Source organism: Homarus americanus, unplaced genomic scaffold (assembly GCF_018991925.1).
Source record: "Homarus americanus isolate GMGI-L3 unplaced genomic scaffold, GMGI_Hamer_2.0 scaffold2539, whole genome shotgun sequence".
Taxonomy (NCBI): Eukaryota; Metazoa; Arthropoda; class Malacostraca; order Decapoda; family Nephropidae; genus Homarus; species Homarus americanus.
The window spans coordinates 5,925,185-5,947,908 of NW_024725489.1; the positions used below are offsets into that span (position 1 = coordinate 5,925,185).

A 22,724-nucleotide genomic window follows, 5' to 3' on the forward strand; every position below is an offset into this window, starting at 1 on the left:
TGGGCACTATTCCGAGGTTACTTAGGGCCATTCTGGGAGTTTTACTAGAATGTAAACAAACTCAGAACTAACAAATTTCACAAAACGTGCCAACAACTGTAACAGGTGGAACTGTAGCTACCTGTACATGACTTTCAAGCCGGAAATAGTCCTCGGTAACGACTCAGATGTTGGTAGTTACTCTGGGCTCCTTCCAGTCTCTGCAACTAACTCATTTACTAACCCAGTGTATGTTGTGGGGTGTGGACAGAATGACATTGTTTACATGGTGAGCACCTCTTCCTGAGTGACAGGTCGAGAGAAGGTTTGGGGTGTTCCTCTGTCCCCTGGTTCTGTACTGGCTCATTTGCCTCCACTACTTTTTCCCTGTGTATAACCCATCCAAGTGTGTGTGTTTGTACTATGACAAGTGGTGAAATAATAAATGAAGCAAAACATTACCCAAAGAATCACGAGAGTTAAGATATTCAAGTCTGTCATGAATGTTCCCACTTTAAGAGTTCCAGTATGATGGTCACTGATCCTTTGTTTCTTCAGTCGTACAGTATTCACATTTTACAACAGATAAGTAGTTCCATGGTGGCACTACTGTATTAATCTACCTTTTGTGTATTGTTGTTTTTCCTCATATTTGTGTAATTCTGTTTAATTTTTAATCTTTCAGGTGCTGGTCTTGGGTGCTCATCTTCACCTCTCTCTCGCCCCCTTGACTGCTCTTCAACCTACTTCACCATGGCAGAAGAGTTCCCGTACAAGATAGTTACGCTGCCAGACGAGGAGAACGAACAGATCAAGAGAGATTTTAAAGGGTACATCTCTGGGGCTGTGAAGGTAGAACCGTTGGGGTACTTCTTCCAAGGTATCTATCAGGACTATGCCCATCGCTACTACACCCTTCCCGTCAGGAGCACCGATGTCTTTGTGGCCAGTTACCCGAAGTGTGGTGAGTGCCGGTGGTTAATGTACAGCTGAATGTTCATATCTATCATGGACCTTTGCTTTAGGGGTGCCAAGGTCTAGTGCTGCTCAATGTAAATCACTTATGCCATATTATTCTCGTGTGTGTGTGTGTGTGTGTGTGTGTGTGTGTGTGTGTGTGTGGAGATTGTTTTAGTCATGCATAAATATATTTTGGAAACATATACCGGTACTGTACTCTCTTTTATATTACACCGGTCAACACAATTTTTCTGGCACAAGGTTTTTAAACGGATTTTAAGTAAATTTGGGGTGCAGAATCCAAATATGACATTGGTTTTTGTCTATCACATCAGGTTTTTGAGATATACCATACTGCACTTTTGCTGGGAAACATAAACTTTTGGATCAAAATTGACGGTTTAAACATGTATACATAAATTTTTTCAGCATTATAATTTGTATTTTTCTATAACCAAAAATTGTTAATATCAAATTGGAAAGTTAATGCACATATAATATTTAAATGTAACATTGAAGGGTGAAAAAAAACAATTAATGTACGGTAGAAATAGTGCAAGTATTAAGATCAAGTTACAGTTACATAAACTTCCTCTTTTTGGCCGATCTCTTATGTACAGCTTCTGGAATGTCTCTCATCAAACTCCAGCAGTAGTCCGCCATCATGTTCGAGTCCCATCGACCTTGGTAACGTTCTTCCATTACTTTAATGTCTTGATGAAAGCGCTCCCCTTGCTCCTCGCTCACTTCTCCCAGATTTTCTGGAAACTCGTCCAAGTGACTGTGTAAGTAGTGAACCTTGATACTCATTCTGCATCCAAGTGCTTGTAAACTCAAGAGCAGCTCTTCCACAATTTCTTGATAGTTGTCCGCTTTCTTGTTCCCTAAGAAGTTCCGCACCACATTAGAGAAAGCATTCCAAGTTCTTGCCTGTGCCTCAGTCATTGTTGCAAGGAAGTGTGGATCTCTGAGTAGTGTTCTTATTTGAGGTCCATCAAAAATCCCTGCCTTTTTCTTCTCGTCGCTAAGACTTGGAAAGGTTGAGCATATATATCTGAAACACTCTCCACTATGATCAAGAGCCTTGACGAATTGCTTCATGATACCAAGTTTTATGTGCAGAGGAGGAAGGACAATGTTTTTCCTGTCAACCAGAGGATCGTTAATGATATTCTTGTCACCAGGCGTCAAACTATGTCTTGGTGGCCAATTCTTTTTCACCCAATGGTCTGCTGTAGCCCTGCTGTCCCAGTAGCACAGAAAACGGGTATTTTGTGTACCCTCCTTGCTGGCCCAATAGAAAGTTTACCATTTTCAAGTCCACACAAATTAACCATTCATGAGCATGGTATTGCAACCTCTCTAGAACAGTCTTAATGTTTTCATACTCTTCTTTAATTTGTACAGAATGTCCGATTGGAATTGAACCATACTTGTTTCCGTTATGAAGAAGAACACATTTCAAGCTCCTTTTAGAACTGTCAATAAAAAGTCTCCAATCCTTACTATCATATGCTGGTAGTCCCATGGAGAGAAGAAGTCCTTCTACATCATTACAAAAAACAAGCTGGTCATATGAATGAAAGTACTTCCGCAGTTGCTCTTCTCTGTTGCGATAAAAGGAGACACTCGTGCCAGGTTTTAAGAGTCGTTTCTCTTGAAGCCTGGAAGCTAACAATTCAGCAGACTGTTTTGGCAAATTTAGATCTCTGACCAGATCATTCAATTCTGACTGAGTAAACAACGTTGGCTTTTCACAATCTTCACCAGATGGCTTGAAAAGATCAGTCTCTTCATCTTCATCAGTAGAAACAGGTGAATTCCGGTCTATATCCTCAATCTCTGGTAGCTCAGTAAATTCTGGCACGTTACGTGATGGAGCAAATCTGAGTTCAGATTTGGATTCAGCACCTTAAAGTTAGTAAAAAACAGTTAAAAGGTTTCATGCCAGAAAAAAAAATATTTTTTTGTAGACCAGTGTTATACAAGTATGTATATAGTGTATAAATGTTACATTGTTTGTCTTGTGTATAGGTACGACTTGGACCCAGGAGATGGTGTGGTTGTTGGTCCACAACCTTGACTATGAGGGAGCCAAATGTAGACTTGATAAGCGATTTCCATTCACTGAGTAAGTTACCTTCTACTTTTGTTTTGTCTTATATAATCAGCCTAGGAAGTAATGTCACTGTATCTGGCAACTTGGTGGGGGCTGAGCGAGTGACCAGTGGGCTGGACGCTGTTGTAGTAAAATGGTGTATCTTAACCAATTCCCGAATTGAGTATCACACTAAGCCTTTTCCTGGTATTCCCTCATTTTTCTGCAGGTAGAAGGCTTCAAGACAGGTAGTAAAAGTAAACGAGCTATAATCCTTTAAAGATGAATAAGAGCTATACTATACCCCTGTATTATACTTTTCCTTACTATTATTACGACCCTTCTTTCACCACTTAACCAGCTTTCACCTCTGGTTACCAGCGGCCAGAGTCGTATACAGTATAATCTCCATTTACGCGGTCGATTGAACCTGTGGAGGTCCGCGTAAAACGAGAAACGCGTAAATGAAATAACAGAACATATGGGATTAATTGAAATAGAGACTGGGCCGACCCCCAAACTCCACTTTTTCTGACACAATACGTACGTTGTAGTAAAAATAGTATCTTAATTTTATGATGGTATGCACATACAATTAATATTTAAGAGAAATATTAATAATATTAGGTTTTTTAACACTCACGTTAGTAGAAAAGATATCTGGGCACACAGGGATGGGGGATTGGTTCCGAGGCAGAGGGCAGATTATTGGCCCTCACCTGTATCACTTGTATCAATTGTATCACTATCCACCAAAGAGGCTTGCAGGGCCTCTTTGTCAAACACCTCAAAGTCCATATCCTCACTATCACTATCACTGACTTGGGCCGGCTGTGGTGGAAGGCGGGCGAAGAACTCGGTAATGTTTTGATGACTGGGCGACCTTGTACGCACCCTGCCCGCGCCGCTTCCCGCGTATGGTCAAGTATGGACCGCATGAATACAAAATGGCGCTGCGCGTCTGGACCTCTCCAGCCGCTCGCCGCGTAAATGATGAAAATTTCCCCATAATTCAAACATTTCATTCTGGCAAGGCACCGTGTAAATGACCAAACTCGTAAACAAAATCCGCGTAAATCGAGAGTATACTGTATACAGAAGCAGTAGATATATCACAGGTGTAGTCGAATTACCACTAGCTGACCCGCCAGTCTCCGCTAATTTCCCAACAATCGGTATCAGTGTACAGACAAACAACAAGCAGGTAGATTTCCACCAGGTCACAGAAACACACTTGTGCACTGTAGTCTTCTTTAATAAACAATGATTCTTCACAACACTGTTCACAGGGTAATGTCTTCATAGCTGGACTTCTCACTTCTAATATATAATCAGCACACTACCAGTGTACAATTCCTTAGTCTTTTCACCTTTATATTGCTCACAGCATTACCACAATATTTGCACAACAATTATCTCCAGTTGTTCTGCTAGGCTTATTCTTTACACTCTGAGCAGAAACGGTCGACAGACTTCTTTGCCGCTCGCAGGTGTTTACATATGTCTCGTCAGATGCCTATAGCACCACCCAAACACGCTTGGGAGGTTCTAGAATGTTCCACTCTGATCTAGGCTTTGTAAGTGCCTGGATGAGCAAAAGGTCCCCAGAGAATGGAAAGTAGCTGATACGAGTCCTATCTTCAAGAAGGGCGATCGTCACTCCATGAACAACTATAGACCGGTGAGCCTGACCAGCATAATTTGTAAAGTACTTGAGAGTATTATCAGAGATGCCGCGATGGAACATCTACTACGAAACAACCTTGTAAAGGATTGCCAGCACGGTTTTATACCGGGGCTTTTCTGCTTAGCACAATTGCTCAAGGTATTGGTTATTTGGACCCATATTCTGGAACGGGGTGGTAATATCGACAGTGTACCCCACGAAAGGCTATAAATCAAACTGGAAGGGTACAGAATTCGAGGAAATGTCCCAGGGTGGATAGAAGACTTTCTACATGACTGCAAGCAGTGTGTGGTGATTAATGGCACGAAATCATCATCTGTACCTGTCACAAGTGGGGTACGACGGGGCAGTGTATTGGGCCCGCTGTTGTTTGTTTGTTTCATAAATGACATGCCTGACGTTGTACACTTCTCCATACAAATGTTTGCCGATGATGCAAAGTTATTTCGGGAAATCAAGAACCAAGCGGACTGTGAAGAGCTCCAGAAGGACCTCTGTGGGCTCCAAGAATGGTCGAAGAAATGCCTGCTGAGATTCAATGTCACGAAGTGTAAGAGGATGCACCTGGGGCGTACCAACGGTAAGGAGGCATATCATATGTCCCAACGGGATGAAGTAACTGCACTATTTGAGACTGAATGTGAGAAGGACCTAGGTGTGTATGTTGACAATGAACTGAAGTTTTCAGGCCATTGCGAGAAGAAGGTAAATCAGGCAAATAAATTATTGGGTCTTATAATAAGGTCGTTCAGATATATAGACGTGACCGACCGTTCGAGCGACTAACGAGCCGATCATTTAGTGAAGAGGATAAAAGAAAGAGTAAAGTAACAGAGACGTGACCGATCGCCCAAGCGACTAGCTAGCCGATCAGTGGTGAAGAGGATAATAGTAAAGTAAATAAGAAGTAAGTCATAACAAAAATGATGCGATACATTCTAGAATAATCTTACATAAGTAATACATTCATATATACAAGAAAATCTCCCTAAACCTGCAAAAATATCTGTTGCTTGGGACAAACATTATATCAAATTATGCCTCGGCATAACACTGTACTGTACTATGCTATGCTATGCTATGCTATGCTATGCTATGCTGTGTTGTGCTGTGCTGTGCTATACTGTACTATACTATGCTGTGCTATACTGTGCTATGCTGTGCTATACTACGCTGTACTGTGCTGTGCTATACTATGCTATACTGTGCTGTACTGTGCTGTGCTAGGCTGTGTTTGTACTGTGCTCTGCTGGGCTGTGCTATGCTGGGCTATGCTATGCTATGCTATGCTATACAGGTACTCCACGACATCCTCGACTTGTGACAACCCGGACATACAACCACCGTGGTCGTATAAAATATTTTTCAAATTACGTATTTTCTAGTACGTACTGACGTTAGTGATCGCGCTGTGTACTGACAAAATTTTCGTTTGTAATTCCCTTTAAAATGGCTGGCAAGTGTAAAAGTGAGAGTTCTCGTGGTGCTGAGAAGAAAAAGAGACACCCTTTTAGAATCTCTATGTATTATTTTCGCATTTTCGACTTACGACCAATTCGTCTAATGACTTGGTCGTCGGGACGGACCCCCGTCGTAAGTCGAGGAGAGACTATACTATGCTATACTGTGCTATACTGTACTGTACTGTGCCATGCTGTGCTATGCTATGCTGTGCTGTGCTAGACTAGACTATACTATACTATACTATACAATACTATAGTATACAGGGTACTATGCTTTACTCTATTATACAATACTATACTATACTATACTATACTATACTATACTATACTATACTATACTATAGTATACAGGGTACTATGCTTTACTCTATTATACAATACTATACTATACTATACTATACTATACTATACTATACTATACTATACTATACTATCCTATGCTATGCTATGCTATGCTATGCTATGCTATGCTATGCTATGCTATACTATACTATACTATACTATACTATGCTATGCTATGCTATGCTATGCTATGCTATGCTATGCTATGCTATGCTATGCTATGCTATGCTATGCTATGCTATGCTATGCTATACTATACTATACTATACTATACTATACTATACTATACTATACTATACTATACTATACTATACTATACTATACTATACTATACTATACTATACTATACTATACTATACTATACTATACTTTACTTTACTTTACTTTACTTTACTTTACTTTGCTTGCTTCTCATTGCTTACACACTTACCACTGGTTGTCCTGTAGTGCAGTTCCGGGTATGGATGGGGTATTGTTGTATTAATTTATCATTTCACCACATTACCTTAATAGCGGTTCAGGCGGTTGGTTGTTACTTTGTTGTGACCTTCATTGCTTTGTGTTAGTATAGGAGAAAACCAGAGTACGTCAGGGAAACCTGCCATGTTTGGTAGTATCAGACTGAATAACATCCTTCTCACTTGTGTCCAGTCCAGGACTCAGACCCAGGACACAGTGAGTTAGAGTCCTGGCCCAATAACATGCTTCCTCCACTCCTTGATAAATTGGAAAGTGAGATGAGGCAGCACTTCCTACACGACTACCACCTCTTCCTCTTCACTTATTAATTCTCAGTTGGTTGAGCAGTATGGATATAGTAAAGAGAAAGTACAATACATAATGACCATTGCTGAATGCTACAAAGATGATCTATCTTCACATATGTACCACTCGACGCCATGCTATCCAATTATTCCCAGGAGTGTTTACAGCCTCACCTTAAGGGGGGAGGGAGGGGGCATGATGGAGTAGACTGTTAGTTGTCATCATCGTGTTCCTTATGTTAGAGATGAAGTAATTACTGTATTATGTTTGTGTGCTCTGAAAAATCACTTGGTTTCAGTTCTTAAAACATGTGTGGAAGTGTATGAAGAAGAAGGATTGTATATTTACTCTGTCTGTACATCTTTAACTTATGTATTTTTTTTTCCTGTTGGTCACAGAAGTTACGCAATGAGATGTAAACAGGAAATCGTTATATTATGACACTGCAACTCCCCCCCCCTCCCCCCTTCATCAGTGAATGGATTTGTGACCCTTGAATATTATTTACAAGCTCTTTAAAACCACGTTTATATTACAAGCTTCTACACATTAATGTATAGTATTACCTACCTAAAAATGGCAACTAGGTGAAGAAGTATATTTGAAGGTGTATAAATAGATCTTTGAAATTAATGGGCACCAGTATCATTGTCTGCTATCCTTTATCATTAATAGAGATTACTCCTCAAGATATTTATCAATGTTTAACAAAAAATTTCCCTGATGTTTTATTCCCATTTTTATTTACTGAAATATAAAGTACGATATTTGTTGTCACACAGGGAAACTGATGTCCTGTATTTGCCTCATCCCTGGGAGTACCATGGCTCATTAGTCACAGCTGTGTCAGAATAAATGATGAGAGAGTCTGTGTTGGTGTTGATCCCGGCCACCCTGACCAGGTGCTGTATGGTACATTACAGTTATGAATGAAAAAAAATCTAGAAGTCACTATTTTATTGGTATTTTCAGAGAAGACTCTGTTATTGATTCTCGAATTTTTAAACTTCCGGGGATCATGAAGTTGGACGTTCAACCTCCAGAACCAGGAAAATCCTTGGATATGGTACGGACTCTGCCCGACCCTCGCTGTCTTAAGACTCACATGCCGTTCTCTCTTCTCACACCGGGGATCCTTGATACATGCAAGGTATTATTTACTTGTTAACACATGGTAGTAGTTTATGTTTAATAAAGCTTCTCTAATCTGTATTTTGCTGAAACGAGACTCTCCAGAAGATTTTGAGTCAGCCCTCCGAATCTAGACCCAAGTATGGCTTGAGGTGAAAGAGTCAGGAGTGCACTGTAACACCCACACAGCCATGACATCAAGGAGTACAGGGTGTGAGAGGTGCTATCATTGGCCTTCACAACGTGGACATGCGTACTGCTGAGATAGTGCGGTGATCTGGAGTCGGCAAACCCACATTATCACAATGGCCCTGAAACAACTTATATCACTGACCAGGAGAGTTAATATTATGATAAGCATATTAATGCCTATCTTATACATGATGGTCACTTAAACTTACACCCACAAATATCTTACTATAAGTGGCCCCCAGGGGAAGGGGGGCGGGGTTGCCTGCTGATCCTTTGATTTGAAACCTTATTTTGGTGTTAAATCAATACAATTCACATATCAATAACATGGCAAATCCCATGTAGACCAATATATTGTATATTGCTGTAGCTGTTCACTCAAAAGTGACCCCTACACTGTCAATATTATTGATACAATATAGTGACTCATTATTATTGGACAATATGCACACTCCCAACATGGCTCAATACTGTATTATGGCACAAAAATCTGTCAGTACAACACCGACACTCATGGCAGACACAGATATAGCATATACATATCGTCATTGCATTAGTTTTTGTGTTTAGAAAAAAAATGCGTTTGTGGATGAAACAATGGTACAGTTGCGGAAATGTGTTCCTTCACCCCCTGTGGTAACTCGTGTCTTCATTTGGCCAACCTATAATAATTATGACCTATAGCAAACCTATCCACCAATCACATCCATCGTTACACGACCAATACCCATTCATTCATGAACAGTGAACTGATACTACTACTGTACTGTGACTCTGCTGTTTGGAGACACGGGTTACCATGGGGTGTAGGAACACATTTCTGCAACTGTACATGAAAAAATATCAATGCTATATAGCCATGAAAATTTGCTAAAGGATATAAGAGTCGGTGAACCAAAAGATTACAGAAACTTCTTGTGTAAAGGTTTCTTTTTTATACTTCATATTTATTTTATTTACTGTATTCTTTTCTATATTTATTCCTTCTGTCATATAGATTATTGTATTTTTCTGAATTTTATGTTCTTACTTTATCTCAATTATATCCTGCTTTAGCCATATTCTATACCATGGATCAGTCTGAGAAAACCATGTCATTCTTACTATAACACTTATTGTACTTACCACGGTAGCCTGCCACCACCCAGACTTTTCTTTGAATATAACATATCTCATTGGACTGTTAGGTACTGTGCTAGCGAGCTTCTAGGCACGTGAGTTACAATAGTTATTTTCTTAGAACCAACGGGTAGAATGAATAGAGCGGTGATAGTTGTAGTTTGCTAATTCAATATTTATTAACATAAGGAGTGAACAAGATGTTAATTAAGTACAAGAGTGCTAAGGGAGCTGTGCAACGAGCTTGCAGAGCCCCTGAAGATTCTGTTTTGTAAATGCCTGGATGAACAAATGGTCCCCAGTGAATGGAAAGTGGCTTATGTGAGTCCTATCTTCAAGAAGGGCGATAGTCACTCCACGAACAACTATAGACCGGTGAGCCTGACCAGCATAATATGTAAAGTACTTGAGAGTATTATCAGAGATGCAGCGATGGAACATCTACTACGAAACAACCTTGTAAAAGATTGCCAACACGGTTTTATGCCGGGGCGCTCTTGCTTGACACAATTGCTCAAGGTATTGGATATTTGGACCCATATTCTAGAACGGGGTGGTAATATCGACAATATTTACCTAGATTTTGCCAAGGCTTTCGACAGTGTACCCCACGAAAGGCTGAAAATCAAACTGGAAGGGTACGGAATTCGGGGAAATGTCCTAGCGTGGATAGAAGACTTTCTACATGACCGCAAGCAATGTGTGGTGATTAATGGCACGAAATCGTCATCTGTACCTGTAACAAGTGGGGTACCGCAGGGTAGTGTATTGGGCCCGCTGTTGTTTGTTTGTTTCATAAATGATATGCCTGACGTTGTACACTCCTCCATACAAATGTTTGCCGATGACGCCAAGTTATTTCGGGAAATTAAGAACCAAGCGGACTGTGTAGAGCTGCAGAAGGACCTCTGTGGGCTCCAGGAATGGTCGAAGGAATGGCTGCTGAGATTCAATGTCACGAAGTGTAAGAGGATGCACCTGGGGCGTACCAACGGTAAGGAGGCGTACCATATGTCCCAACGGGATGAAGAAAATGTACTAGTTGAGACTGTGTGTGAGAAGGACCTAGGTGTGTATGTTGACAATGAGCTGAAGTTCTCGGGCCATTGTGAGAAGAAGGTAAATCAGGCAAATAAATTATTGGGTCTTATAAGAAGGTCGTTCAGATATCTAGACGGTCCGTCCCTCGTGACGATCTTCAGGAGTGAAGTGCTTCCCCATCTGGAGTACTGTCACCCCATCTGGTCCCCGAGATATGCTAGGGACTGTCAGTTGGTTGAAAATGTTCAAAGGAGGGCCACCAAACTGGTGCCTGCACTTCGGCACCTCAGCTACCCTGAGAGATTGGAGCGCCTGAACTTGCCTAGCTTATACTACAGACGGGCAAGGGGGGACCTAGTTGAGGTGTATAAGCATCTCAGGGGCACTACTCAGTTGAGTGTCCTTACTTGGAGCTGGCGGACGCTCGCCCCACAAGGGGTCACAGCTCAAGATTGAAGAAGCCGCAAGTCCAGAAAACCGTGAGGGCAAACTTTTTCGGAGTGAGGGTTGTAAACTCTTGGAACAATCTACCAGAGAGTGTTGTGATGGCACCGAGTGTGAGCTCTTTCAAGAGAAGACTTGACCAACACTGGAGCGGGTTCAGGTGCATTCAGAGCCGGTGCATGCCCAGTATTTGCCAACAGTGCGTGACAGAGACGTGACCGATCGCCCGGGCGGCTAGCGAGCCGACCTTTTGGTGAAGAATATAAAGGAAAAGAGACGTGACCGATCGCCCAAGCGGCTAACAAGCCGATCAGTGGCGAAGAGGATAAAAGTAAGACTGGACTACTTAGGTCTTACTTTACACATAGCAAAATAAATCTTCATTTCTTGGTTACAACATTACACACTCATTATATTACTTCATTGTCAATACAGATGATAATATGACACACTTGACAATATCCCAAATTAAGATGTTATTTAGCACATCATGTTATTTTGGAATGAACAACATGGCGCTTTAACTAGAACTCAGTTGGTAGTACATATGAATGATGGACTCACAACCCCTATAACAAACTTTATAACTGGTAATACCAATATTCATGGGTCAATACTCAACATGGGATAACTATATTTCTGCTAATTATCCCCAATCATAGATACCAACACTGCTTAATACATATAACCAAGATCAATGAACCAGACAAGACTGAGTCCACTGGTCGCGGGAGTTGTTTACTACACAAACAGCCGAAGCTCGGTCGCTAGTAGTGCCCGGGGTAGACTCGGTGCAAAGTATCTTCGCATAGTGTTCCCTGGGTGCTCCTGTCTTCAGATTCTAATCTCGCCATATTAAAGACATCCTTCAAGGACCATCTTGCCCATAGGTGGCTACCGAACCTCGGTAGTGGTGACAACACAGACAGTGTGAGTCTTCCTCGTGCATTCGTTTTTACGGGCCTCGGGCAGTTCCGGCCTATGCATGCATACCAGAAAGGCTTATCTCACCAACAACAGAAATTCTATTCAACTCGATCGCTGTACATTCAACTATGAAAATCAGTGTCATGGGTCAGGTGAATTTCTTATGTCTACTTTTATAATATAATCAGAGATTGAGCTTGTCAGGAAAAAGTGAAATGGACATTAAATACACACACTAACAACTTTACTTTCCCGGAAACTGCAAAACCACAGCCAAGGGACTCTTCCTGGGGAGCCGTTTGGTCTTGGAGATTTTGAGTTTGATAGAATCTTTTCATGAGATTAAGGACTTTCTTAAACGACAACTGACACAAACTAAACTACAAACATCAGATTCTCTGATGTTTGAGCATCAAAATAATCTAACTTCAGTGGCAATTGGAAACTCATGGCTATCCCCAAGGACGATATAAGGGCATGCCACTCGTACTGACAGACTTGACACTCACTGACTTGACAAGTTTTACTAACAATAAAGAGAGTACTGTAGAAGCTTTCAACATCACCCACAAAAGATCTTGAATGTTTCATCTGTAATCAGACATGTCTAATTTGCCTTAACGTTTACAACTACAGTTGCAATTTCAAATTCTGTGTCCTTATACTAAGGAATAACGAAGTCTCGGGTGCACTCTAAGATTGAGAGAAAACAGAGGACTCAGACGTCCTGAAGTGATGAGAAAACGGACGCCTCAGACGGGGGACTCAATAAAGAAGGCATAGCTACATGTTTTGTGGGCTATTGAGCGTAATACGAATCGTCTGATTTTACGTTAACTAACATACACGACCGTGGTCATTACACCTGGACGTGGTGCAGCATATGATGAGTTATTATAGATGGTAAACTTATTGGTGTAAAAAAGAACACTGAGGCGAGAGTGTATCACAAGTCAGCAGTTATCTGTAACATTGTGCTACTTGGCCACCACCAACACATTTGAAGATCTTAGGTTTAGTAGCACAATATCTCCTCAGTCAATTAGCTGTGTTGTTATGGAGACATGTGAAGTTATTATATGCTGCCTCAAAGGGTATATTGTATACAAGTAAGAAAAAGATGACATTCAAGTTTAAAACATTCTGGTTATACATACACAATAATGCACTAAGATTCAATGCAACAAAGTGTAAGAGGATGCACCTGGGTTGTACCAACTGTAAGGAGGCCTGTCATATGTCCCAGTGGTAAGAAGAATCTACATTTATAGAGACCGAGTACAAAAAGGATCTGGGAGTGTATGTTGACAATGAACTGAAGTTCTCGGGCCATTGTGAGAAAAAGGTGAATCAAGCAACTAAATTAGTAGGTTTTATAAGAAGGTTGTAACGATCTTCAAGATTGAGGTGCTTTCCCACCTGGAGTACTGTCACCCCGTCTGGTCCCCTAGATATGCCAGGGACTGTCATTTGATTGAAAATGTCCAAAATAGGGCCACCAGACTGATGCCTGCACTTCAGCACCTCAGCTGTCCAGAGAGATTAGAGCACCAGCAACTGCCTACCTTGTACTACAGATGCACAAGGGATGACCTAATTGAGATGTATAAACATCTCAGATGGCATTATACAGTCGAGTGGCCATACCTAGAGCTGCCGGACACCCACCCCACAAGGGGTCACAGCTCAAGGTTAAAGAAGCCACAAACCCAGAAAATTGTGAGGGCAAACTTTTTCGGAATGAGACTTTTTTATCTCTTGGAACAATCTGCGAGAGTGTTGTGACGGCACTGAGTGTGAGCTCTTTCAAGGCCTGAACTTGACCAACACTGGAGCAGGTTTAGATACATTCAGGGGCCAGTGCATGCCCAGTAATTGCCCAAGTGGCATACAAGCCGATTAGTTGCAACGAAGATAAAAGTAAAGTAAAAGTATGTTTTTGACCTAATAATGATGATTTTTTATTTTTTTAACAATCTGTATTTAGGATTGTGCATGGATGAAGCACACTGTTTTGTCTGAAAAATGGCTAAAAAAAAATCAGCCTGCATCCTATATGTGAAGTTGCTGTCTCCCATAAGCTAATGACTCCCTCGGTTGCTGTCTCCAGAAGGCTAAATTCTACTCGAGCCGACTCCAGAATTAAACATTTTATTGCTTACTTAAACACACAATTATTGTAAATATAAAAACTTGATTTATAACTACTGTACTGATGATGATAAACAGAGACGATTAACATCCGTCCAGCAGACACCCATCTCTTCAGAGGTACGTAACCAGTAACCATTTCTGAACTCTTACAAGCATTACAATCTATTAATGCCGTTCCTGCAACATTTTTTCTTACATCTACAAATACCTGATACAAATGGAAGATTTACCGATAACTTTCTTTTCACATTTGCATCTGAACATTGCTTGCAGTATTGTAGCCAGGTTAGACGCATCACTGTAACCACCGGGCTACTGGGTGTTATGGTTGATTTTTATCTTGTATTTTTGGGTAGATATACATAATTTTTTTTTTTTGTCATTTACTTGCACACACCATCCTACATACATATTGTGAAGAAAGTAAAAGAAATAATTGTCTTAAGAGCAAACATAATTATATTTCTTTGCTCAGTGAGGGAGAGGGAGGAGGCGAGGCGTGTGGGGGGGGCAACATTGCGAAGGAATCTACATTGGGAGCTTCTCCGTTGCTATGGTGAACCAGGAAGTACAGATGTACAGTACAGGGAATATGCAAGTGGTGACTGCATTAAACTTTTATTTGGCTTTTATTTACTGGTTTGGCAAGACAGTAATACCCTGATTTACGCGGTCATTTGAACCCGCGGAGGTCCGCGTAAAACGAGAAATGCGTAAATGGAATAACAGAACTTATGGGATTAATTGAAATAGAGATTGGGCCGACTCCCAAACTCCACTTTATCCGACACAATACCTATGTTGTAGTAAAAATAACATATTAATTTTATGATGGTATGCACACACAATTAATATTTAAGAGAAATACAGTCACCAGGTTAATGTCCATTCAAGTAATGGACTCAAACCCCCCCCCCTTCCCACATTCGCTGGCTCTTCCCTCTCTGAGAAATGTTTGGGTGAAAACACTAGATTTTAAGGTATATTAATAAATAATACCTCAGACTAAAGTTAGCATAATATAATTGACATTGCTGGATTCCTTTTAAGACCAGGAATATTTTGAATATACACGTCATATATTTTGCACAAAAGATAACATATTTGCTCTGTGTAAACAAAATTCTTACATTAGATCTAAAATTTGTATGTTTAATGCAAAATCCATGATGTTTATATTCAAAATGATAATCATATTGTAAGAATTCCAGCAATGTAAATTATATTCTGGCCGAGTAATTTGTATGAATTTTATGAGCTTAATAAAAAAAAATTATACTTCACCTGCGTATATGAGTAAATGCACCAGTAAAGTGGGAATTCCGGTTCTGGCAGGGCACCGCGTAAATGTAGAAACGCGTAAACCAGAACCATGTAAAGCGGGGTATTACTGTGCAGTAGTACCCAGATTTATGTGGTCAATTGAACCCACGGGGTACCGCGTTAAGTGAAATCCGCGTAAATGGAACAATAAAACACATGGGATTAATTCCAAAAGAGAGTGGCCCGACCCCCAAACTCCACTTTTTCCGACACAATACCTATGTTGTAGTAAAAATAACATCTAAATTTTATGATGGTATGCTCACACAACTAATATTTAAGAGAAATACAGTCGCCAGGTTAATGTCCATTCAAATAATAGACTCAAATCACCCCCCCCCCCACCTCTTCCCAGCTCACTGGCCCCTACCTCTGAGAAATGATTGGGTGAAACACTAGATTTTAACGTTTAGTAATAAATAATACCTCAGACTAAAGTTAGGATAATATAATTGACATTGCTGGATTCCTTGCAGGTCAGGGAATATTTTGAATGTAAACTTCATACATTTTGCACAAAAGATAAAATACTTGCTTTATGTAAACCAAATTATTACATTAGATCTAAAATTTTATTGTCTAATGCAAAATCCATGATGTTTATATTCAAAATGATCATCATATTTAAGAATTCCAGCAATGTAAATTATATTCTGTTCCAGTAATTTGTATGAATTTTATGAGCTAAAGCAAATATCTTCAGTTAATAAAAAAAAAAAAAATATTCTTCACGACACTATCTGTCAATCAAAGTACCCCAACTTGCCTCCCCTCTTTCCAACTGGCCAGATGGTCGGTCGGTCCTCAACCCTCCCACCCCTCCCTTCTCTACCAGAGAAATGTTGGGTGAAAAAACTAATTTTAACTTTTAGTAACAAATAATACCTCAGACTAAAGTTAGGATAATTAATTGACATTGCTGGAATCCTTGTAAGACCAGGAATATTTTGAATATAAATGTCATATATTTTGCACAAAAGATAACATATTTACTCAGAGTAAACATTACATCTAAAATTTGTATGTCTAATGCAAAATCTATGATGTTTATATTCAAAATGATCATCAAATTGTAAGAATTCCAGCAATGTAAATTATATTCTGGCCGGGTAATTTGTATGAATTTTATGAGCTAAAACAAATATCTTCAGTTAATAAAAAAAAAAATATTCTTCACGACACTCTGTCAATCAAAGTACCCCACCTTGCCTCGCCTCCCCCCCCCCCCCCCCTCCCCCCCCTCCCCCCCCCCTCCCCCCCGCCTCCCCCCGCCTCCCCGCCTCCCCCCCGCCCCCCCGCCTCCCCCGCCCCCCGCCTCCCCCCGCCCCCCCCCCTCGCCCCTCCTCGCCCCCCCCGCCTCCTCCCTCGCCTCCTCGCCTCCCCGCCTCCCCCCCGCCTCCCCTCGCCTCCCCTCGCCCCCACCTCCCCCCGCCTCCCCCCACTCCCTGCCTCCCCCCCCGCCCCCTTCCCTCGCCCCCTCGCCCCCTTCCCCTGCCCTTCCCCTTCCTTCCCCTTCCCCCCCTCCTCCCCCCCTGCCCCCCTCGCCCCCCTCCTGCCCCCCCCCTCGCCCCCCTGCCCCCTCTTCCAACCGCGCCAGATGGTTGGTCCGTCCCAACCCTCCCCCTCACCCCCCACCAACCTTTCCTACAAGAGAAATATTGGGTGAAAAACTAGATTTTAACCTTTAGTATTAAATAATACCTTAGATTAAAGTTAGGATAATATAATTGACATTGCTGGATTCCTTGTAAGACCAGGAATATTTTGAATATAAATGTCATATATTTTGCACAAAAGATAACATATTTAGTCAGAGTAAACATTATATCTAAAATTTGTATGTCTAATGCAAAATCTATGATGTTTTTATTCAAAATGATCATCAAATTGTAAGAATTCCAGCAATGTAAATTATATTCTGGCTGGGTAATTTGTATGAATTTTATGAGCTAAAACAAATATCTTCATTTAATAAAAAAAAATATTCTTCACACCGTGCCAAATGGTCGGTCGGTCCCTCCCTCCACCCCCCACCAACCCTCCCTACCAGATGTGTGGGAAAACCAGAATATTTACCTTTTTAGTAATAAATAATACCTCAAACTAAAGTTAGGATAATATAATTGACATTGCTGGATTCCTTGTAAGACCAGGAATATTTTGAATATAAATGTCATATATTTTGCACAAATGATAACATATTTAGTCAGAGTAAACCTTATATCTAAAATTTGTATGTCTAATGCAAAATCTATGATGTTTATATTCAAAATGATCATCATATTGTAAGAATTCCAGCAATGTAAATTATATTCTGGCTGGGTAATTTGTATGAATTTTATGAGCTAAATAAAAAAAAAATATTATACTTCACCGTGTATATGAGTAGATGAACAGCGTTAAGTGAAATTTCGGTTCTGGCGAGGGCACCGCGTATATGAGAAATCGCGTTAAGTGAAACCTCGTAAAGCGGGGTAATACTGTACTGTAATAATAATAATAATAATACAGTAATAATAATAATAATAATAATAATAATAATAATAATAATAATAAAGAAATACAAAATGAAAAAATAATCAATAGTGAGAAATGCTATATGTTGTGTTGTCAAGTAAGAGAAACAATTGAGACCTGCAATTGTGTGTAAATGAGGCAGAAAGTAAGATTAGAAACCTGGGACTTGGTCACAATTTTAGTGATGCCATATAGCAGCAGGGTCTACCATTAGATAATACATTATGCTTCCAATATATTCCCAGGCGGTAGTTGGTCAACCACAGCCATGAACACAACTCATTAAAAACAAAAACAAAAATCCAGATAAATCTTGTCATATGGCTTTGACTTTGTGGTTGTATGCCTCCTGACCTAGGCTGTACCTCCAATCGGTGGAGAGTGATCTTCAATTATACAGTCACGAATAACGCCAATAATCCTAAGTAGATTCACACATTCACATCACTAAGACGATCTTCATGAACTCGTGTAATCATTGTCCAGTTTCCGTTGCTCAATAACGAAGGCCCGAATGCCAACACACTTTGTTACAGAGAGGGGTAGTGTACATCAGGGTCCAGTGCTTGGTGTGGTGATGGTCAGTGGCTGGAAAGGTTAGGCGACTGTCAATTCATGGTCGTGTGTATAATTTCCACAGACTATTACTACTACTGTACTATACTACTACTACTAGTTTTTTGTTTCTTCTGTTTGTTTGTTTGTGGCTGCAGGTAATTTATTTGTTGTTTTTCGCTGCAGATGATTTACGTGGCGCGTGACCCCCGTGATGTCGTCGTCTCGTACTACCACCACCATCGTATGTGGGCACCACACTGCTACAACGGAGATTTTAAGAAGTTCTTCAACTACTTCCTTAGTGATCAAGGTAAAGTGTGATGTAGTATTGTTGTTGTTGTTTATTTTCTTGTATCTAATGCCTCACACAAACAAACAGGTAAAAGAAATTACTGTCTCTAAAACGAATGGCTCTCTGTCCCGGCTGCAAAAATGGCATAACTTTAAAACTACCCAAAGATATTCTTGGGTACATCCAGGGTATCATCCACGAATTTGCGAATTTTAATGTCATGTTGTAGATCTCACTATTGTCACCATGTAAACAAGGAATTTACACAAAAATTTAATTGCAGATACGTACTGTAGTAAATTTTCCTTTTATACAGATATCTCCATTAGTTCACAGTTTTGAGGGGCCCCGCACCCCCCTAGGACGGCGCTGTCACAAATGATGTGATATGTATATATGTGGCCATCTCTCTCCCTCTTCTCATGTTCGTTCACAAAACTTTTCGGGCTTCCGCCCTGGGTTTTCTAATTACTCTCAGCATGCAGGCCCGAGTTAAGGTTTTATCTTCATAACTCTATTTTATTTATGTCCTCAGTAGCGGGTTCAGCCCTTCTAGGCAAACTTTAGCGAGGCTGCTAGTCTTAGTGATCCTTCCAGACGCTGACCTTCCGGTCTTACTAGCAATCTAGAGTTATGTTGGGATGGACCTTGTATCCTCAGTATGGGTTATATGAGAACCATTCAGGGTGGAATTCTCAACCCAGTACATCTTGCTAGAGTAATGGTGAACGATGTTAGCCAATGGAGCGCTATGGTAACAGCTCAGCACTGTCAACCCTCCCGAGTGACATAATGCTCACTCAGGCATTATCGCTCAAGCTAATTAATTGAAGCAATGATGTCTGTGCACCCTGATTGGCAATAAATAGAGAACTTGATGATCCCTCAAAATATAAATGCTCTAAATGAAGTTAGTTTGATTAAGAAACAAAGTTCATTGAGCTGAGGAATAATTGAGATAAGAGAAGGGAGAGGTGTATGATATAGTGAGTTAGTTGTTTATGATTGTCACACTGGTGACTTATATAACAATAAGAGATATTAATGAAATAACTTACTAAAATATCAGTTAAGAGTCACATTGATTATGCTTGGGAGACAATGTAATCTGCCTTGTACTATTATGATGATGCAATGTGACTCATAGTGTTACTCCTAATTTAGATGAGTCATGTGCAACTGGAGGACTAAGGACAGTTGTCTGGACTGTTAGATGATGGAGGAGACTATGGAACTGTTCCTGGGGAACTAGTTTTGAGTGAGGAGCTACAAGGTCTGGAGAGCTCAGCTCATACATTACATACAAGGAAATGTCCGTCACTAGAGGATGTGAATTCAGTAGTAGTAGTTTCACCCAGGACCCAAGGGGACCATACTAGTACATGTAATTATGAAGGATGTAGAGCCACTTGGATTACCAAGTTAGATCCTCATTTGGCTTGCATAATTCATAGCAGCTGTGTCTCAGACAACCTGTTTTCACCATTGAATTGTGCAGTTTGTTATGATCAAATTTTTTAAATTAATCAAGCTGCAGGAGATAAGAAAGAATTATTGCAGATCCAAATTAAAACTAGATGGAATAAGGCCTTGAAGAGTAAATTTCTAAATGTAAAACACTGGAAAGATCCCAAGTTGGCAGAAAGTTTAGAATTAATGGGTGATAGGTAACAGACTTAATCCCCGATTAGACCAACCTGCTTCTGCTAAGAAAAGTGGGTTATTGGATATTCTAGATAATGAGGCAATAAGAAGATTACAAGAACCTTTACCAAGTCAGTCTGATTTTAGTGGATTCCAGGATCAGGATGAGGAAGTTGGCTCTAATCATAGCGTTCAATCACTAGAGCAAGGAGAACCTGTTGAGACTGACTTCATCCTGCCCCCATTTTGGCAACCACTTCCACCTGCGGCAAAAGTGTTGGTTACCATGAATGGAAACAGGCTGCTGTCGACTGCCATGCAGCTGATGGATACAGCTGGCTCAGTGAGGGAGAGGGAGGAGGGTGCATAGTGTAGGGGGTGGGGAGAGTTGCTAGGGAATCGGTGTCCCAGCTGGTCTTTGTTACTACGATGAAGCAGGGAGTGTATGCATATGGCGACTGTGTTAAACTTTCATTTGGCTTTTATTTACTGATTTGGCAATACTGTACAGTATTTTTTTTAAACTTATTTATTGGTAATATTTTTATTTATTCCTCACATTTTCTGGGACTGTATATATTATTAAAAAAAAAAACCTATGTCTACAAGAGGAAAATTCAGACAAAAGTTTTATCCTAAATTCTCCCAGCTAAAATACTGTAAAATATAGTAGTGTAATTTTAGCGTTTTTCATATTTTCATTTGGCGTTTTTATACATTTAGGGTGCTGAAATTCTGGCCCCTGTGCTTGCTCACCTGTTTTACCTTTGCCTCAAAACCCAAACTTTTCCTTCTTCGTGGAAGCATGCCTTGGTTAAGCCCATCCCGAAGAAGGGTGACCATTCTAATCCCTCTGTCGCCCCATTGCCCTAACTTCATCCCTCTCTAAGATTTTCAAAACTATCGTAAACTCCTATTTTGCCCGTCACCTTGAATGCCATTCTCTTTTGTCGGATCACCAGTATGGCTTTTGCCAGGCAAGATCTACTGGGGATCTGCTCTCCTACTGCACCTATCTTTGATCATCCTCTCTTAGGGATTATGGGGAAACTTTCGTCGTGGCCCTCGACATCTATAAAGCATTTGACGGGGTATGGCACAAGACTTTGCCGTGTAAACTTCCCTCTGATGGTTTCTCTCCTCCACTTTCTCTCATTTCTAGCTTCCTTGAGAACCAATCCATGGCAGTTGTTGTCGAGGATCGATCTCTCACTCTTTCTCTACCAATAGTGGTGTCCCACAGGGTTCTGTTCTTTCACCTACTTTCTTTCTTCTTTTTATCAATGATTTACTTCACACTGCAAATAATTCTATCCATTCTTAAGCTGATGATTCTACTTTTCACTCTTCTTCACATTTTTCCCTTCCCCCTAATTTTCAAACTACTGTAGATCTGTTTCTAGAGCTGATATTATAACTTCTATCAATGCTGATCTGTGTAGCATCTCTAAATGGGGAGGTAGAAACTTGGCTAAATTCAATAGTAATAAATCACAGCATTTGCCAATTACACTTTCCAAATTAGATGATCTCCCACCAATCACATTTCAGGATGCAATCATTTTGCCAAATTCTAAAATAGATATGCTAGGCCTCACCGTTTCCTCCAATATGTCATGAAAGCCAAACATCCACAACAATGCTAAAGCTGCCTCAAGAAAGCTGGGAATGCTGTATAGATGCCATAGTTACTTCACTCTGTTATATATACAGTATATATATATATATATATATATATATATATATATATATATATATATATATATATATATATATATATATATATATATATATATATATATATATATATATATATATATATATATATATATATATATATATATATATATATATATATATATATATATATATATATATATATATATATATATATATATATATATATATATATATATATATACTGCCTTTATTGATTATGTATACATTATATATTATGTTACTTCTTACCAAAGTCAGAAAGTGTCTAGGCTTGTGTAAACACGAAATGTGTTAAGCACGTTGCAACCAATAACAGAGAATAAACTCCCCAGCCAGACCGACCATGTGACTTGTCATTCTCCAACTAAA

At 40.1% G+C, this 22,724-nt stretch overlaps 1 protein-coding gene across 1 annotated transcript in view; it reads left to right on the forward strand.

Moving 5' to 3' along the window:
• LOC121865058 (luciferin sulfotransferase-like) overlaps positions 1-19,039 on the forward strand; it is a 100,455-nt gene extending 81,416 nt beyond the window's left edge. Inside the window, exons 2-5 of the mRNA XM_042364388.1 lie at positions 665-943; positions 2,974-3,070; positions 8,267-8,444; positions 18,884-19,039. Of these exons, the coding sequence (XP_042220322.1) occupies positions 733-943; positions 2,974-3,070; positions 8,267-8,444; positions 18,884-19,021 (624 nt within the window). The 5' untranslated portion in view covers positions 665-732 and the 3' untranslated portion in view covers positions 19,022-19,039. The remainder of the gene's footprint in view (positions 1-664; positions 944-2,973; positions 3,071-8,266; positions 8,445-18,883) is intronic.
• Positions 19,040-22,724: the final 3,685 nt, after the last annotated feature.